At 42.5% G+C, this 15,716-nt stretch overlaps 1 protein-coding gene across 1 annotated transcript in view; it reads right to left on the reverse strand.

Moving 5' to 3' along the window:
* LOC148834820 (serine-rich coiled-coil domain-containing protein 2-like) overlaps positions 1 to 15,716 on the reverse strand; it is a 76,505-nt gene that overhangs the window by 26,155 nt on the left and 34,634 nt on the right. The window contains exons 4-6 of the mRNA XM_088917045.1: positions 5,971 to 6,070; positions 4,210 to 4,324; positions 1,888 to 2,089 (exon numbers count right to left, since the gene is read on the reverse strand). Coding sequence (XP_088773171.1) covers positions 1,888 to 2,089; positions 4,210 to 4,324; positions 5,971 to 6,070 — 417 coding nt within the window. The remainder of the gene's footprint in view (positions 1 to 1,887; positions 2,090 to 4,209; positions 4,325 to 5,970; positions 6,071 to 15,716) is intronic.

The following is a 15,716-nucleotide window of genomic DNA, read 5'->3' on the forward strand; positions in this document are numbered from 1 at the left end:
GTCCAGAGCTTTAAAACGCACAAAATGATCTTTTTTCTGTAGCTACAAGCTCCCACTGCCTCCAAACACGTCTTCCCAAATATGCTGTACACACCTTAACTGACAATTGTACAGGAATGGACAACAAAGTTTAAATTATCCAGTTATTAAGTACCGATACTGACAGACCGCCACCGATTATGAAGGGTGAGGAGTGTAGGATGGACACTATCCTGGAGGTTGCTGGTTTAGATCCAGACTGTAACACAAAGCCTGCTTTGGCTGAAAACACCAAGAATGCAAAAAAAAAAATAAGACTGAGGGGATTTGCTCTGCAGGGTGATAGTTCCTCTGGCTGGACAATCCAGGTTTTAGCTGTGCTACAGAAACATGGGATAATTCTGCCTCCTTGAAGCATCAGTACATTCCCACCGTCACTATGAAAGGCACAAAGCATAAGATATGTGCTAGTTCTTATTAGTAAGCCTGTACAACTCGTGCATTTAGGACCCTTCTTTGGTAGAAGTGCTTCTTTCTATGTTGTTAATTATTTAGTTGGATGTGAAAAAGATCAATTAAGTGATTATGGTCTTAACTGAAATAAAGCCTTGTAATAGAATGGATTGTAAGAGCTGAATATCCCCAGGGTGCACAGCACGTATATAACATAAGTGACAAAGATTAAAAAAAAAACATGCAGATGGCTTAAACTTTTCTTTCCATCGTGTACATGTCAAATTTGCTATTAAACCATTCAGTGATATGGTCTTAATTTCTGGGCAAATGCAAATTTACCTGGGTAATAAAACGATTAATTTATTAGTCCACCCTGACTGCTTTTTGATTAACACTAGGATAGGAGCTCAGTCCTGGCACTACCCAGATCCCAACCCTCATTTGATAACCCCTGCCAGGGAACAAGATTTCTCTTTGCACCCCTGCACCTACAATATAACAGCCCTGTCGCCATGCAACACAGTGTCACAAAACAGCAGCACTACTGACACACCTGTCTGCCTACTCCATCCTTTAACTGAGGGGGTCTCTCTGTTCTTGACATGCAGCCCCCAAACAATGTTTTTTTTTTTATCAGCTGGGCTTTGTAAGAAGATTGCATGGCACTGCATCAATTCAAGCACTGTCCACAGGACACTTACTCCTGATCAAGTTGGAGCAGAGGAGCTGAGGGACTGTCCAAATAGGAGAGTAAGGAATCTGATACACGCCTCCCTAAATCAAACGTCCAAGTTAGGCAGCATGTGATTTTCAGATGTCTTCCGGTTCGCAAATCAGTGAATCAGTTTATGACACCACTTTAAGCAGCACTCTGCATATTTCCCATTAAACTTCACACTCACTGAGGGATTCTCCTTGGGGAAGGCAAGGGCAATCAAGAAAAGAGGTGACTCACTGCTTTACAGCTCTTTCTTTGTTATCGTGATTCACAGTGAAGAGGTTACAGGCTGCAGACACTATTTTGGCAGTATTAGAGGCACTTATTCATCTGTCTTCACAAATAGGATCTGTCTGGGACACAGAAAGGGCACTGCAGACAGACTGTTCCGATAGCAAAAATCGTCCACGTGATGTCTAAAAAGTCTGTTGTAGGGGTGGCATACAATAAATGATACTACTAAACAGTTTTGTTTTTCTTCCACTTTACTATGTTCTTTGTTGTAATGTGTTTTAACTGCCTTGTGTTGTGTACTCACACAACAACTGTGTGAGCTTTGTGACCAGGTCATTGCCATAAGTTAGAATGTGTTCACCTCTGACACTTCTGGCTAAATAAAGGATTGGAAATGGAATGGAATGGAAATACTTTGAATGGCAAGGAACTTGCATGAAGCTGACTGTAACAGAATCACAGCCTGTGTTTATGCGCAGGAGGTGGAGGAATCATCTGACCTGCAGCAGTCTCCTCAGTTTGAGCAGCTGTGTCTTCACTGAGGTGCAGTCCTGGGCCATGTGTCTTAGCGTCAGCTCGTCCAACATCACTGTGTTCTCCTGCCAGCCCAGAGGCTGCAAAGGGCGTGGGGCAGCCCGGCCTGACCCGGAGGACCCATACCCCTCAAAAGGCCCAGTCGTGGAGCCCAGGAACCCAGTACCCCTGGAAAGGTAAGCAAAAGAGAGACAGTACACATTATCCCAGGACTTCACACAGTCAGTCATAGGGTCGGCAGGAAAATGTCCAAAAATGTAATGGCAAGAGTCTCAGGTTATATTTCCATATCAGAGTTTAGTAAGGGAGGAGAAGCGTGGGCAAAAAACAGTATAAACACAGACAGCTGACTCCAGGTACTTCATCATCTGTGAAACTTCTACTACTGGCCTAACGGAAATCAAAACCCATGCCCAACACTAGTCACGTTGCACAAATCTTACCTACTTCATCTTCTGTAGGGAGTATCATCTTTCAAATAAGCTGTGCTGTCAAGAGGAGCTTATGGCATTAAAAAACACAATCAGATTTCCCCATGATTTTTATGTACGTCTCACAGTAAAAATTCAGAAGTGTCTCTTGAAATACAGATGACCCTGCTTTTGTGCGATGTACTGTATAGAGTCACTTGTTCGAATTTGCATCGGGGGCAGAGTGCATTCTGGGACACTTGCCCAGGCAGTAGTTCTGATACAGGTTACTATCTAGGGCAGGTTACTCCAGTTATATCTGGTTACAGCTAGTGGAAAGCAAAAGGCTAAGAAAACTACAACAGCACCTTTTATAGCTTCAATGTGTTCCTGTGGGAACACTCACACAGTCTGGACAAAGAGACTCTGTCTAAACCTTCAACTTGTCATTTCCACCCACATACCTCTGTCTTTCCTAAATGCAGACAGATACAGAACAATAAAGACTTCTAAACAGAGACTTAAGTTCTGCAGATATTTTTGAGCATCTCCAACCACTTTAAAAACTTGGAGAATGAATGTAAAAAAAAAAACAGTAGAAACACAGAGAGACCAGGTTAATGAGAAAGAGGATGTTCTGAATGGAAAGGTTTTCAGATGCACTGTGAATAGACATGGCTAGGCAGACAGGCAGGTGAATGGAGAGCTGTGGAAATCCAGCGATTACTAAACAAAAACCCCAGCTGCTATACAAAAACACTAAGGGCGGCTCAGCATACAAAAGGCCACCTAGCTCTTTTTTTTTGCTTCATTTTTCAGAATATATACATATTTATCTAGGAAATTTTCAAAAAAATAAAAGCAGTACACATATTGTAAGAAGTCCACTCTCTTTGGGCATCAGGACATTACAAGAGTGTTGGTAAGGAAATATCAAACCATGCTTTGTCATCTATTTTTATCTGCTGAAGCACACATAAGCTGAAATAATGACTGTCACTTACATTGTGACATAAAATATTCTATTTGGAGCTCATTCTTTTCCTTTGAGTAAATCAGCAATAATTATTCCCTTCTCTACAATTCACATCGGACACTGAAACTCTCCTACACACTCTGGAACACTGTAAAAAAGTCTAGAACAGACTCAATTCCTGGAGGGCCCAGTGGCTTCTGGTTTCTGTTCCATCTGAGCTCACAGTTACATAGCTATTCTAATTATTTAATTAACTGCATAATTGGAACACTTCTAATATGGCTCAGAGGTGCTGTGTAAGCAACTGTACATTTAATGAAGTAAATGTTTTGAGCAATCAACTTCAAAAGACCTTAAGAAACATCCTACATATGTCTAGCTAAGATGAAATAGAGGTTTATTCTTTAATTGACTACTTAGGTTGGAACAAAAACCAGTAAGCCCTCCAGGAAATGAGCTGGTTATCAAACCTGTTCTTGAAGCAACCCTGTGCTTTCTGGGTTTTGCTTCATCCAAACTCCTTGTCAATTAGGCTAATTACGTTTTTGTTAATTATTAAGACTCTTTAGCTGTTGGATGTAGCCAGTAATTAGTATCAAACTTGAAACAATTTCTTGGTTTCTTAAGTGTGTGTAATTTTACCTCTGCAGGATTTAGTGTCACTTTTTGCAGGAGTATTTAATACAGTGTCATTCCCATTTGTGTAAATGATTCATAACACAACTGCAACAGAGAATGTTTGAAACCCAAGGCCAAATAATGATCCTTAAAAAGGCCTAAAACGGGTCTAATCAAGCGGGGAAGGAACAAAGAGCAGACGATGCTGGCCTACTCCCGGACTGGAGCTGAGAAGCACTAGTTTCCGACACTCTGACGCTCTCCAGCACACTGTCAGTCCACACCTGGTGTCACTGTGGAAGTGATCTGGGCCACTCCACCGGTGCTGCCTTCTTCTCCAGTGCCCCTGCCGCCCTCCTCGCTCGGAGCGATCCAGCTGGGACATCCCGTCAGCGTCTCCTGCAGAGGAGCATCCCAGCACAAGGTCAGGGACAAGAGCACAGGTGTCAATAGTTCATTGATCTAATGAGGTGCAAAGACAACTCAGGTTTCATCTCAAAGTACAGAGCTGACACTCCTCCATAATGCCACATTGTTCCCCATTACATTCCTACTGCATGGAAACAGCTAAGCTTGGAGTACCTCCAAACACCACGATAATACAGAAAAAAAGACATCAACAGTAAAAAAGAGAATATGAAAGACAATCATCACTGATATTGTCATACAGACAGAACCCTGGGGGTTCACACTGAGGTTCACTAAGTTCTTCCAAATTCAGAAGCTGGTTTCACTCTCTACATAATAGCAGCTCAGTTTAAGCTGAAGAAAGCTACCTCTGTATCTGAGAACCCTAGTGTACTGGGGAGGAATGAAGTGTACCGCAGTTTAAAATCAAGAACAAAAGGTGTGGAAATCGAGTGTGAAAATTACTATCCAGTGTAGCACGACACCGTTAACATGCTGACAATGTTTTTTTCATCTTTCTGTGAACAAAGACCAGCATCAAGTCATAGAAGGCTTAACAGAAAATCTGTAAAATATCAGAAATCAAAACAAAAAAAAAACTTCTCCACCCTCACTTTACACAGCTGAGCTCATCAGACTCAGACAGAATCTTACATTGGAATCTTTAAACCAAAACCCTTCACTCCACCAGACCCCAGTGTGCAACACATACACTATTCAACACATAGCAAAACACAAACTGAAGTTAAAAGGCTGGCTGAAGACAGAAAAAACAGTTACTTATTTCCTCCAGTTACACTTGTTTTTTCTGAACTTACCGGCAGCTGGGGAGGACTGCAGCAGCCCGTGTGGGAAGCATTAGTTGGGAATGAGTGAATGTTGTTGTTATGGCCCGTCCTGTCATGGGAACTCAGATTGAAAATAGAAGGCCTTCCTTCCTGCCTGCCTGGCAGTGTGTCACTGGGAAAAGGGCCCAGTTCTCCACATCACAGCCCTGCCTCACTGTGCTACCGGAGGGGCCTCCCCCTTTCCCCGGCCACAGCCCCAAACACGCGGCTATAAATACCAGAGGCATTCATTCCCCTTCCAGGAGGCCTGTGCAGGAGGAGGGACACTCACACTTCTCACTTTCCTCTTGCGCAGTGGCACAGGCTCTCTCTCACTCACGCAGGGCATACCCCACACACACATCTGTCCGCAGACTTTCATCTTGGCCATGCCCCAGCACAGGTCAGCAGCACTGCTGGGCTTTGGGCAAGTGTGTTTTTTTTGTGTTTAAGCCTATGTGCCCTAGTGTCTACAAGTGCAAGCATGTTTGTTTGTGTCTGTTCTGTGCTTTATGCTGCTTTTTTAGTACACAAAACTCCCCGTTTCTGCTCTGCACGAAGCTCTCATTCACGATAGAAAAAAGGTTCGGGAAGAGGGATTCTCCTGAAATGAAACACTGTGAAGCTGGATGACTTGCCAATTTCTCTTTATGAAGAGGTGAAAGCACTGCTCATTAGCATGGCAAAGAGTGAAACCAGAGATGGAATTAGTGGCTCTACAAAGCCCACCAGAGCCAGTGTTCACCAGGCCTCTAACTGGAGATCTCTGCTCACAGGCCCTGGTATACTGCTCAGCGGGACTGGACTCACCGCTGTTTAGGGAGCCATCATCAGGAAGCTCCACGTCCAGCATGAGGTCATCGTCCTCAAGGTCACATGAGTCCAAGTTGTCCAGATTGTTCAAGATGTCCTGCGCAGAGATGATGGGGAGGAGGAAAGGAACATTATCCCACACTGAGGTACACTAATTCCAATTAAACACTGGTAAGGAATACCCTGAGGATAAAGGGAGTTTAATTTCGGAGAGCATTGTTTTTGGAAGCATCTTTCTCATCTGGTTGGGTGATTGTTCTTGTTAAAAAAGTTAACAGACCCATGGACACCTGCTTCTCAGGAATGTAAAGACAGCTTTCAAGCTGCAATACAGTGCACTGACACCAGCAATTACCCACTAAGGAACACCCCATTTCCACATGGAAAAAGAGCTTATTATGGAAGAACATGCAGGGTTCTATAGCACTTTACCCACAAGGCGGAAGAGCAGTTTCAAAAAATTAAAAAGAAAAAAAAAATGACCCCAAAACAATCAAAGAAGATTTCTTAAAATGGCACAGACTAAATTTAAAAATTATGCCTGAAGTACAAGGCAATAAGTGAAATTAAAAAAATGCAAATACTGGCCTGTAATAAATTAAAGTTCACCACAGTGTGCATTAAATTATGGAACATTTCATGGTCTAAATATAATAAAGCATATGATGAGTGAATATTGCTCAGACTGTCAGGGTTTGCAGAACACCAGGAGCAGAGAAGCAATGAGACTTCAGAAGGCATTTGGCCCGGCTGTGCTAGAGGTCAGAAGGTCAGGCACAAGACACCGTAGCACATGCCCAAATAAGCCCAAGGGTCAGACCATACACTGCAACTCTACCCAAGTTACATCCCTGTTACCTTACAGCACTGAGAAGGAAGATTCTTTTGTTCTTTAAAAAAAATAACAATAGAGCATCCATTTGAATTTTTCAAATGCCTAATTGGAGACAACACAGGCACTTTGGGGGACAGAAGAGCTAACAGCTGCAGCAAATGGTACTTTCTTCAGCTAATCGGCAGCATCCCTGAAAAACAGACAGCTGTAAACTAGTCTCTCTCCCGCCCTGCCACCCAGGGAGAGGGCTTAGTTACAGCACAGCGCTGCTGGGAAATGACATTTCATACCAACAGACAGCGGCACTGATGGAAAAAAAGCACAAAAAAACTGGAAGAAAAATAATTAATTTCTTAGCAGGAAAACCAAAAAGGAAAAGGATCTCAGAACACAATTCCTGCAGGTCACAGAATACTTCCATGTGCAGTGCAGGAGGCTTTAAAGAACACTTCCGAGGACGCAGTGCTTTACCATCAGAAAAGAGAAGCTAAGACTTCACAAACGTGTGGGACCAGCAAATAAATCCCTGCACTATTGTTTCACTTCTAGGCTTTCAGGCTTTATAACACACACTTAGGTGCGATAAGGACTTTCAGATGACGCGCATGATAAACTCATTCTCATGAGCTCTGTAGGCATATAAGAAAAAACATTCCACTCTAGTGTGTTGCCCAGATTGCTCAGTACAATTGAATTCCATGTTCCGCTGGATTGTGATCCAACTCTTAATACTCCTTGTTACTCTTCTGTGTCCTGTGATTGACACAGAACCCTCGCTGTGCCACAGTTAGCCAAGGTATCCTATCGATAAAACACTCAAGTCAAGAGTGAGGCTCAAAGCCCATTAAACATTTTTCTGTTAATTGCAAAGGTAGGAATCTGGACTTTTGGCTGCCTAATTGACCCCTTAACTTGGACACATTGAACAAACAGTGTGACTGATTAGACCTATTTGATTGTATTTTGGTCTGAAAAGCAGCAGTACTTAAATTATATATGAATATAAGTAAATGTACAATTTCTTACAGCTGCATAGCTGAAACCAATTAAAAATGTCTAATTGATGCATGATTAGTTAAATCTGGGGTTCAACTCAAGAATCAAGGCCTCAATTAGTACAAAAACCAGCAGGCACTGCACTGCGGCTGCACTGAGGGCCTGGGTTGTAAATGCTGCCTTAGACTTTTAATCTAATCTCTGCTGTGAAAGCGTGCTAGAATAATGCTATGTCACAATTCTGCAATATTACTCTTCTTCTGTCCTTACCTATGATGATGCAAGGATTTGTGGTCACACACATTTATCAGGTAAACATCACACAACCCATTAAACATTTATTTTTGTTTGGTAACAGTGAAAGAATTGCAAAAAACGCAGCGCTGACAAAGTGAGTGCCAGGTAAATTGTCTAAAAAATTCTGAGGAAAACCACAACGAAAATGAAAATGCAAAACACCTACCGCAAACCTATCAACATAAGCATTTTGAACTAGAACCCAGAAAGATCCATGAATGATCGGTGCCACTCTGCTGTATAGAAGATACTTTTTCTCCAGCGAGGGCTTGCACCAGAGCAGAGGAAAACCACACACATTCACAAGCGGTTTAGTCTTACATCTCAGATCTGTGTAGAAAACAAGTTTCCTCATTCACAGTGGAAATTAATTATTTCAGTAATCCAGTCCAACTTTGCCTGCAAACAATCAATACTTTGCTCCCCAAAGATTTGAAAATGGGGAATTGATTTCTCCACTTTTATTCACTAGTTAGATTTGGCTTTGACTTCAGTAGTTCTTTTTATTCATGCTGAAAAGGCTTAAAGAGCTTATAAAAACTCTGTTAGCTTGGTTTTATCCTGGTATTTTTTCTATTTATGTTTGTGTATGTAAAACCTATGTATTCAAAAGAGATCTATAGTACATCTACCTAAAATAAATGTATCAACGAGTCTAAACCCACAGCCAATTATTCTTCCATGTATGTGGGTTGCCTGACTTGCACTCTGTTTTTTCAATCTAAATATATTACATTTTTTGAAGCCAATAATTATGACAGAGGACAAAGTGGCAAATTAGCCCACTGAAAGGGGCTGAAAGTGTTCTTTGTCAGGGACTCTGCTGTAAATGCCTTGTCCATAAGAGGGCGCTCTCATTGAGCCTTCCTCCCTTTCATCATCAGGACTGACTGACTGTAAAACCAAGAAACTACCAGGGGCCAAGAAAGCAAAATAGTCTAATTTCTTTAATCTATGTGTAACATTACCTAGAAAGAGAAACAAAGACTGAGATGCTTGGCCCAGCTGTAATGTCCACTGACTGAAAAAACTAGGTCTTCATTACACTACCCATGCATTACAAATAATGAAAAAAGAGCATTACAGGGTCTCCTAAGCATTTGTTAAACGTAACGTACGAAATTTAAAGATTCATGAGCACAGAAAAAAAATACATTTTGCACAATGACCGTCTCTTCCTAATCTCACCATCAGGAGTCACTGTTGGACATGGCATTTAGGATGCATCAATATCTTACTGCAAATCCCCGTTATACTGCTGACCTTTAAAAATACAACAGGTGTTTTTTTTTTTATAACAGGGCTCTAATGCATTTCCACTTATCCTTTTCAGTGGACATTTTCAAGGTAATGTTTTTTTCTGATTTTAAAGCTTCAATGAACAAGTTTTTTTTTTCCTTCTGTTTTTAATACAGCATTCAGAGTGCAGGCAATCACACAATCGATTTGCTGAGTGGAAAGCAGCCAGGTAAAAAAGGAAGCCAGCACTGCAAAAAAAAAAACATCCGTGGAAGGTCAAACAGAAGAGTCTCAAAAAAAGAGGAACAGGCTGAAAAACAATCTGAGCCCCTTCAGCCTGGGGGCGAGAACGCTCTATGGGAGCCCCGTACAGCCAGTTCAGTCTCCCTGATGAAGACCAGTCTCCGTGTGCGAACGAACTTTGGAATGGGAGGCAGAAGGCCCTGCACACAGGATGACAACAGTTTACTAAGCTGTGCTCAGGATGCTGATTCAGCCAGACTTGGGTCTATATCCCTGAGAACATAACAGTCAGTCAAGCATGGTGTCCCCAGCACTCTCCATCTGTTCATCAAACACCTTACAGTCCAGCCTGAGCCCTGCCCCGTCCCACTTTCTGAGCTGCACTTGTGTGAGCGCACACAGTACACAGCGACTGGGGATGCAGGAAGAGACAATGGGAGCAGAGGAGCATCTGGGGCAATGACTTCAGTCACAAGCTTTTAGCTTGCTGCTTTAAAAATATAATATTCCTGAAAATCCTGGAAACCAGCCCCTGCTCCATGCATTCAAAAGCTGAAAGGAATGGTAGGAAACCAGGAACAATAACCTGTCCCTGTTTTTCTTTCTGCATCAAATTATCTATACAGCCATGGGTTCAGTGGGGCAACCTGCAAGTCACCACTTACTAATTTACTGAATATGATGATCATTTATTAACTTATATTTGACAATTATGATTGGTTTCTAAGATCACATAAATATTTTGAAATTTGGCAGGTAAGATTTAAAACAGAATTTACTCAATTAAGAGGCAAGTTTAATACTTATTTCTACAACTCCACTAGACTTCAGTAGCTGAAGGGCTTCCATTTCAATATCCCACAGTCTCCTCTATATGACTGAATTTAAATTGTAACATAAATGTAAATGTAAACATAAAAAAACAGTGAGATCTAGTGTCACCTTCACAGCCAGAGTTATTTGAATAGCCTTTTAAAATTGCACTCGTACAATACTACTTTCACACCTTAAAACAAGAAACGCATCAGAAAAGTAATGAATATTTTTAACCTCTTCCTTTCTTAATTAATGACTTTTTCATGCAGTCTTATCAAGAAGCACATAACTGCACATACACCACCTTCTGTGTTTCTTCCTCCTGATCTACACTGCCCAGATGTACTAAGAGAAATCAAGGTGAGGATGATTACATCCTCATCATGGAAGCACTCACAGAGTGTGGACAACACAAGTCCTAACTCGTCTCTGCTCGGCGGAGGCTGCACTTTCTCGTTTACAGAAAGCTTAAGGCCCCAGAGAAGGGCGTCGCTGGAGCACAAGGCAGCCAACACTCGGAGAGGCCGACAGCGAGGGGCCCCGGCAGGAGGATTAGAGCCCCGGGGCCACACGCCAGACATACCCACTTCAGACAGCCCGCCAGGCGACGGAGGGGGCTGCAATTCTAACGGATGGAGAGCAGAGCTGTGGGGGAGCTAGCTGGAGGATAATTAGGCCGTCAACAGGCATCAATAAAAGAAAGAAAAGGTCAGGCCCATCAGGGATGTGATTAAATTACTGTAAACGTATCAGGTAGTCACTCTCAGAGGGAGCTAATCCAGAGTGTGTCACAGCTCTGACAAACAGCAGGAGAGAAGCATCTTTCTATTAAAACACGCCAAAGAAATCCATCTTCATTTTCTTAAACAAGAACTCCCTGATGGTTCGGTTCATTTATATATAGCTCCAGAGATATCAGAGGGTAACATCAAGCCAAGTCCATTAAAGATAGGCTTTCCTCTTATGCATTAGGGAAGATTGAGACACTCTACATTGTTATAATGTATAACTTTAGCAGGGGAACTGCAGAGACAAAAATCTGCAATACAGACTCGGCAAGGAACATTGGAAATGCCTGTTTCTGAAAGAAAATCTAGCAGACCCTGATTTGTCACCACATTATAGAACACGTATTGCTGCTTTGGAATTAGTCCAGAAAAGAGCAATCAAGATACTAAGTGAGACTTAAGGGAATATCCCACATGGAGAGGCCAAAAGAACTGAACTTTTTCCATACTGACCAGAGAAGATTACAAGGGGACCCGATACAAATATTCAAAATCCTCAAATCAGTAGACCTTCAAAAAAAAACAGTGAAATGTGAACCAGAGCACACAAGTGGAGTCTACATACATTTAAAACTGAGAACAGGAGGGGACAGGAGTGCGAACAGGGACAGGGAACAATGGAACAGGGTGTCCACCCAGTTTGTTGAAGCTGAAACTGTAGTTTCTTTCAAGAAAAAGCTGAATGAGGATCAATTAGCCACTAGTGATCATACAAGCTACATGACCACAATGACCTCCTGTTTGTAACCATTCTTATGAGCAGGATTAATGTTTTGTGGTGCAGCCTTTTGCCCAAATGGTAAACACTTTTCCAGTCCAAGACACTGGGGCAGTTACATGGGATTGATCCAAGACAGTCCAAATGCTCAAAGGGGTCATTTCTGGTGAACAGCCACGTTTTGGCCGAGCTACGATGTCTTCACTCTCTTTCCATACTGCAGATGTTGTAAGCTGGAGTACTTTCTTCCAGAAAATTACCACAATTTAAGTCTGATATGTTAATAATGCCCATGACAGACCTCTGTCTGAGCTTGCAATCTGCTCCTATGCCAAGAAAAGCAGCATTTTAATGAATGACATAAGGAACAGTGAAATGTGTAGCTATCAAAGAGATGTTTGCCCTTTTTCAATAGAAAGCAAAAGCAGAGAAAAACCAAATACCATCCCACAGACTGAACACCATTTCTCACCAAGACAAATGTACAGACAAGCAGTCAATGGAATTAGTAGAATGTGCCCTTCTACTAATGTGCCTATCATAATAATGATTATTCCAACTGTAATGGGATTTCACAAACCACAGACAAGGGGTACTAACCTAGTGGAAACAATACCCCCATGCAGCATGCCCAGCCCTCTGTCTTAGGGTATTAACAATCCTTTCCTTCCACAGACACACCAAGACCAGCCAGCCCAACCTTGCACTGCAACCCCAAAAGAAAAACTGCCACAGGACAAATCACAGTCACTTCACTCAATGGTATTGTGCTACAGCTATAGAGATGCTATTTATACAAACAGAAAATAGAGCTTACTAGTTACCTACAGCAGCCAACTAATGAGGCCATATCAAAGCACACCACTGAAAATAAAATTAGAAGCAAATAAGACAAGTGAAGTTGAAAGACGCGGGGCTCTGATGCACAAGGCAGGAGGCAGCGCGGGGATAAAAGAGAAGATTAAAAGGCTGGTATCTGCGGTGGGGAGAGGAAGAGGAGGCTCTGGAGCTTACCTGACTGAATACCAAGAGTTCTCCAGCCTCCCTGCAGCTCTGAGACAAGGCACAGGCACTGCAGTGCTCCAGACCCCCTCTGGAAAGACAGAGCTGACCCCCCATGCACTGTATGGGGCATACCCCAAGGAAACAGTGTGGCGGAAGAGCAACTTCATACTGTACATACCTTTTTTATTATTATTGTGCATTTCCAAAGCAGCTTTCAAGGGGCATTAACTGTGTGTGTTCCCTTTTCTGCAACACTCTGTATTCAAGGGCTTAGAATAACGATGGGCAACTTGCAGCCCGTGGGCTATATGAGACCCCCGAGAACTGTGGGCTGCCTAGCATTGAACTAGCACTGCACTGGTAAATCGTTTCAGCTGTCACACACAAAGAAAATGAGGTTAGATAATGCATTTTGGAACTCCTTTATTAATTGCCTTATTTCAGGTCGTCGAGCAGTCCTCCGAGCAGGATGATGCTGCCCTTGGCCGACATCTGGTTGCCCATCAGTAGGTGTCATTCCATAAGAAACAACCCCTTCCCATGCACAGGACATAGTGAAGACACCCCCACGTCTGGACCAGCACTGCCCTCTCCCTCCTGTACTGCTGAGACAACCTGTTCCAGCCAGCTCTTTAAAACTCCCAATTAACTTACAAGGCACAGGCGCTTTTCTAAAGCATTATTATAACATAGCCACAGGCTAGAAAGGATTAGGACTACCTGCAGCAGCAGGAGAATTGGATATGTTTTTAAGGTCAGACCTAAAACTAAAACACTGTGTTCTGGCAACATTTCTCAATGTACAGTGATAAGACTCTAGCCAGACAAGCCTCACTATGACAGTGATCCGGAGAGGTCTCACCAGCCACCATCTGTGCCCTGGAAAGAGTGCGCAGCTTTCTCAGATCTCTGTGATGTAGAGATCTTTCCTCAAAGCAGTTGTTTTCAATGTCTGATATAAAAACATACACGCTCTCCAAAGTAGGTGGATTAATGGGGAGCAAAAACAACAATTTCAACAAGAACTAAGTAAGGGGAAAAAATAAGCCGTTATTTTTTTTTCTCATTGTAGAATTGGCATTATGTCACTGTTATTGATCCTAGAAGAGGAAGTGAACAATCTTAGATCTATTTCTGAACTCATTGGGGATGCAGAGAAATCAGTAATTTATCACACAATGACTAATCTTCAAGACAGTTTCCTGAACACAGAAGGAAAGTGATTAATTTTGGTCACAGCAACACCACAGGACTTTTAAGTTCCTATCGGATCCAATCGGCGAAAATGATTTCGGAGGGGTGCCCAGTGAAGCAACTGAGGCATCCGGTTTTGATACAGAAATAACAAGAATGGGAGCCAAGAGCGTAAGCTGAAGGCGGGCAGGTTAGTCATACAGGGGCAATACAGCAAAACGGAGATCTAGACAATAATCTGAGCCGAGCCATGAACAAAACACAGGACGTGCTGTAGATATTTGTGCACTGCAGGAGAGGGACAGGGGAATAAGGGGCATATTCTTCATATCCTGACAGGACTGATTTCCCTTAAAACTTTCCCTTGTAAAGGCCTTGAGATGCACACCCAGTGGGGCATTCAGCAGTGTGACGTGGCCAGCATGCAGAGAGGTGAATATTTAAAGTGTGCAGAGACTCCGAACCCACGGGGCATGATTTGGCAACGCATGAACGAAGCTGGCGTTCAGACCCTTCGCGCAGCTCAGCCCCTGCACTGGCTCTCACAGCCAGTAGCACTGCTGCGGACACACACTGCCATCAGGTGGCGATAATCGTTTACTGCAGCCACAACACAATGCAATCCAGTTAACAAGACTGCAGCAAATAAAAAGAAGAGAATTAATCATTTCTGCAGGCCAGCAATCTTAAAAAGATAAATGAGTCTCCTGTTACTGAGGAACTACGAGGTGACTTAATAAAAGGCCAGATTATGTCTGCAGACTCACTGGGTAGCACTGTGTCCTCTTAACAATGGGCACCCCACTGGGGTTATACCTGCAATACTGCAGGATAGGAACTGACTATAAACCAGTCATTCCACTCAACCAGTAAATTACCACAGTTTATTGCTTATCCTTGTTCAAACAAAATAAACAGCTCGTACTCACTGACTGGCATTAACAACTACAAGATCATGTTGTACATTAAGAATGCATATTGTACAAACTTTCCATTAATAGAAATGCTCAGTCAGGTTTTCCAGTTTCACTCATGCAGTTCCAAGCATGTCTGGAGTTTTAGTAAGGATGTATTAAGCGCACAGCTCTGGAAGTATTCTATAATGGGCAGTCTGCTGGGCCTTAAAGTGGGGAAAAAAATCATCCTTTACATTTTATTATTCCCCTACCGATCTGCCCAAAGCAGATGAAATTAAAGACTGAAACAGCTCAGCAGACAGCAACAGCAAATGAGGTGAAATTTATCCATTCCATATAATGATTTGAAGTGTGGTTCTGAAACCTTTAATCCTCAGGAAGTGTCACCTTAATAAATCAATCAATGACTTAGAGCAGTGCTTCTCAAACTTTTTCGATAACGGAACCCTTTTCTGTCGAAGCTAATGTCATGGATCCCCAGCAACCTTTTTTCTTACTTTTCAGGATTAGCTATAGTGGTGTTCTGCAAAAAGCATTCTAGGACTGCTATGCAGAGGCAATTTAGCCAATTATTAAGGAAGAAACTATCGATTGCTTTTTTTTTTAATTGTAAGCATTGTATGAGCCCATTGAGTTTATTTCAGTCATTTATTAATCACATGAGGCTAGCAGCCATATCACCCTGCAACTCACAA

The sequence above is a fragment of the Atractosteus spatula genome, chromosome 5 (genome assembly GCF_055471065.1).
Source record: "Atractosteus spatula isolate fAtrSpa1 chromosome 5, fAtrSpa1.hap1, whole genome shotgun sequence".
NCBI lineage: Eukaryota > Metazoa > Chordata > Actinopteri > Semionotiformes > Lepisosteidae > Atractosteus > Atractosteus spatula.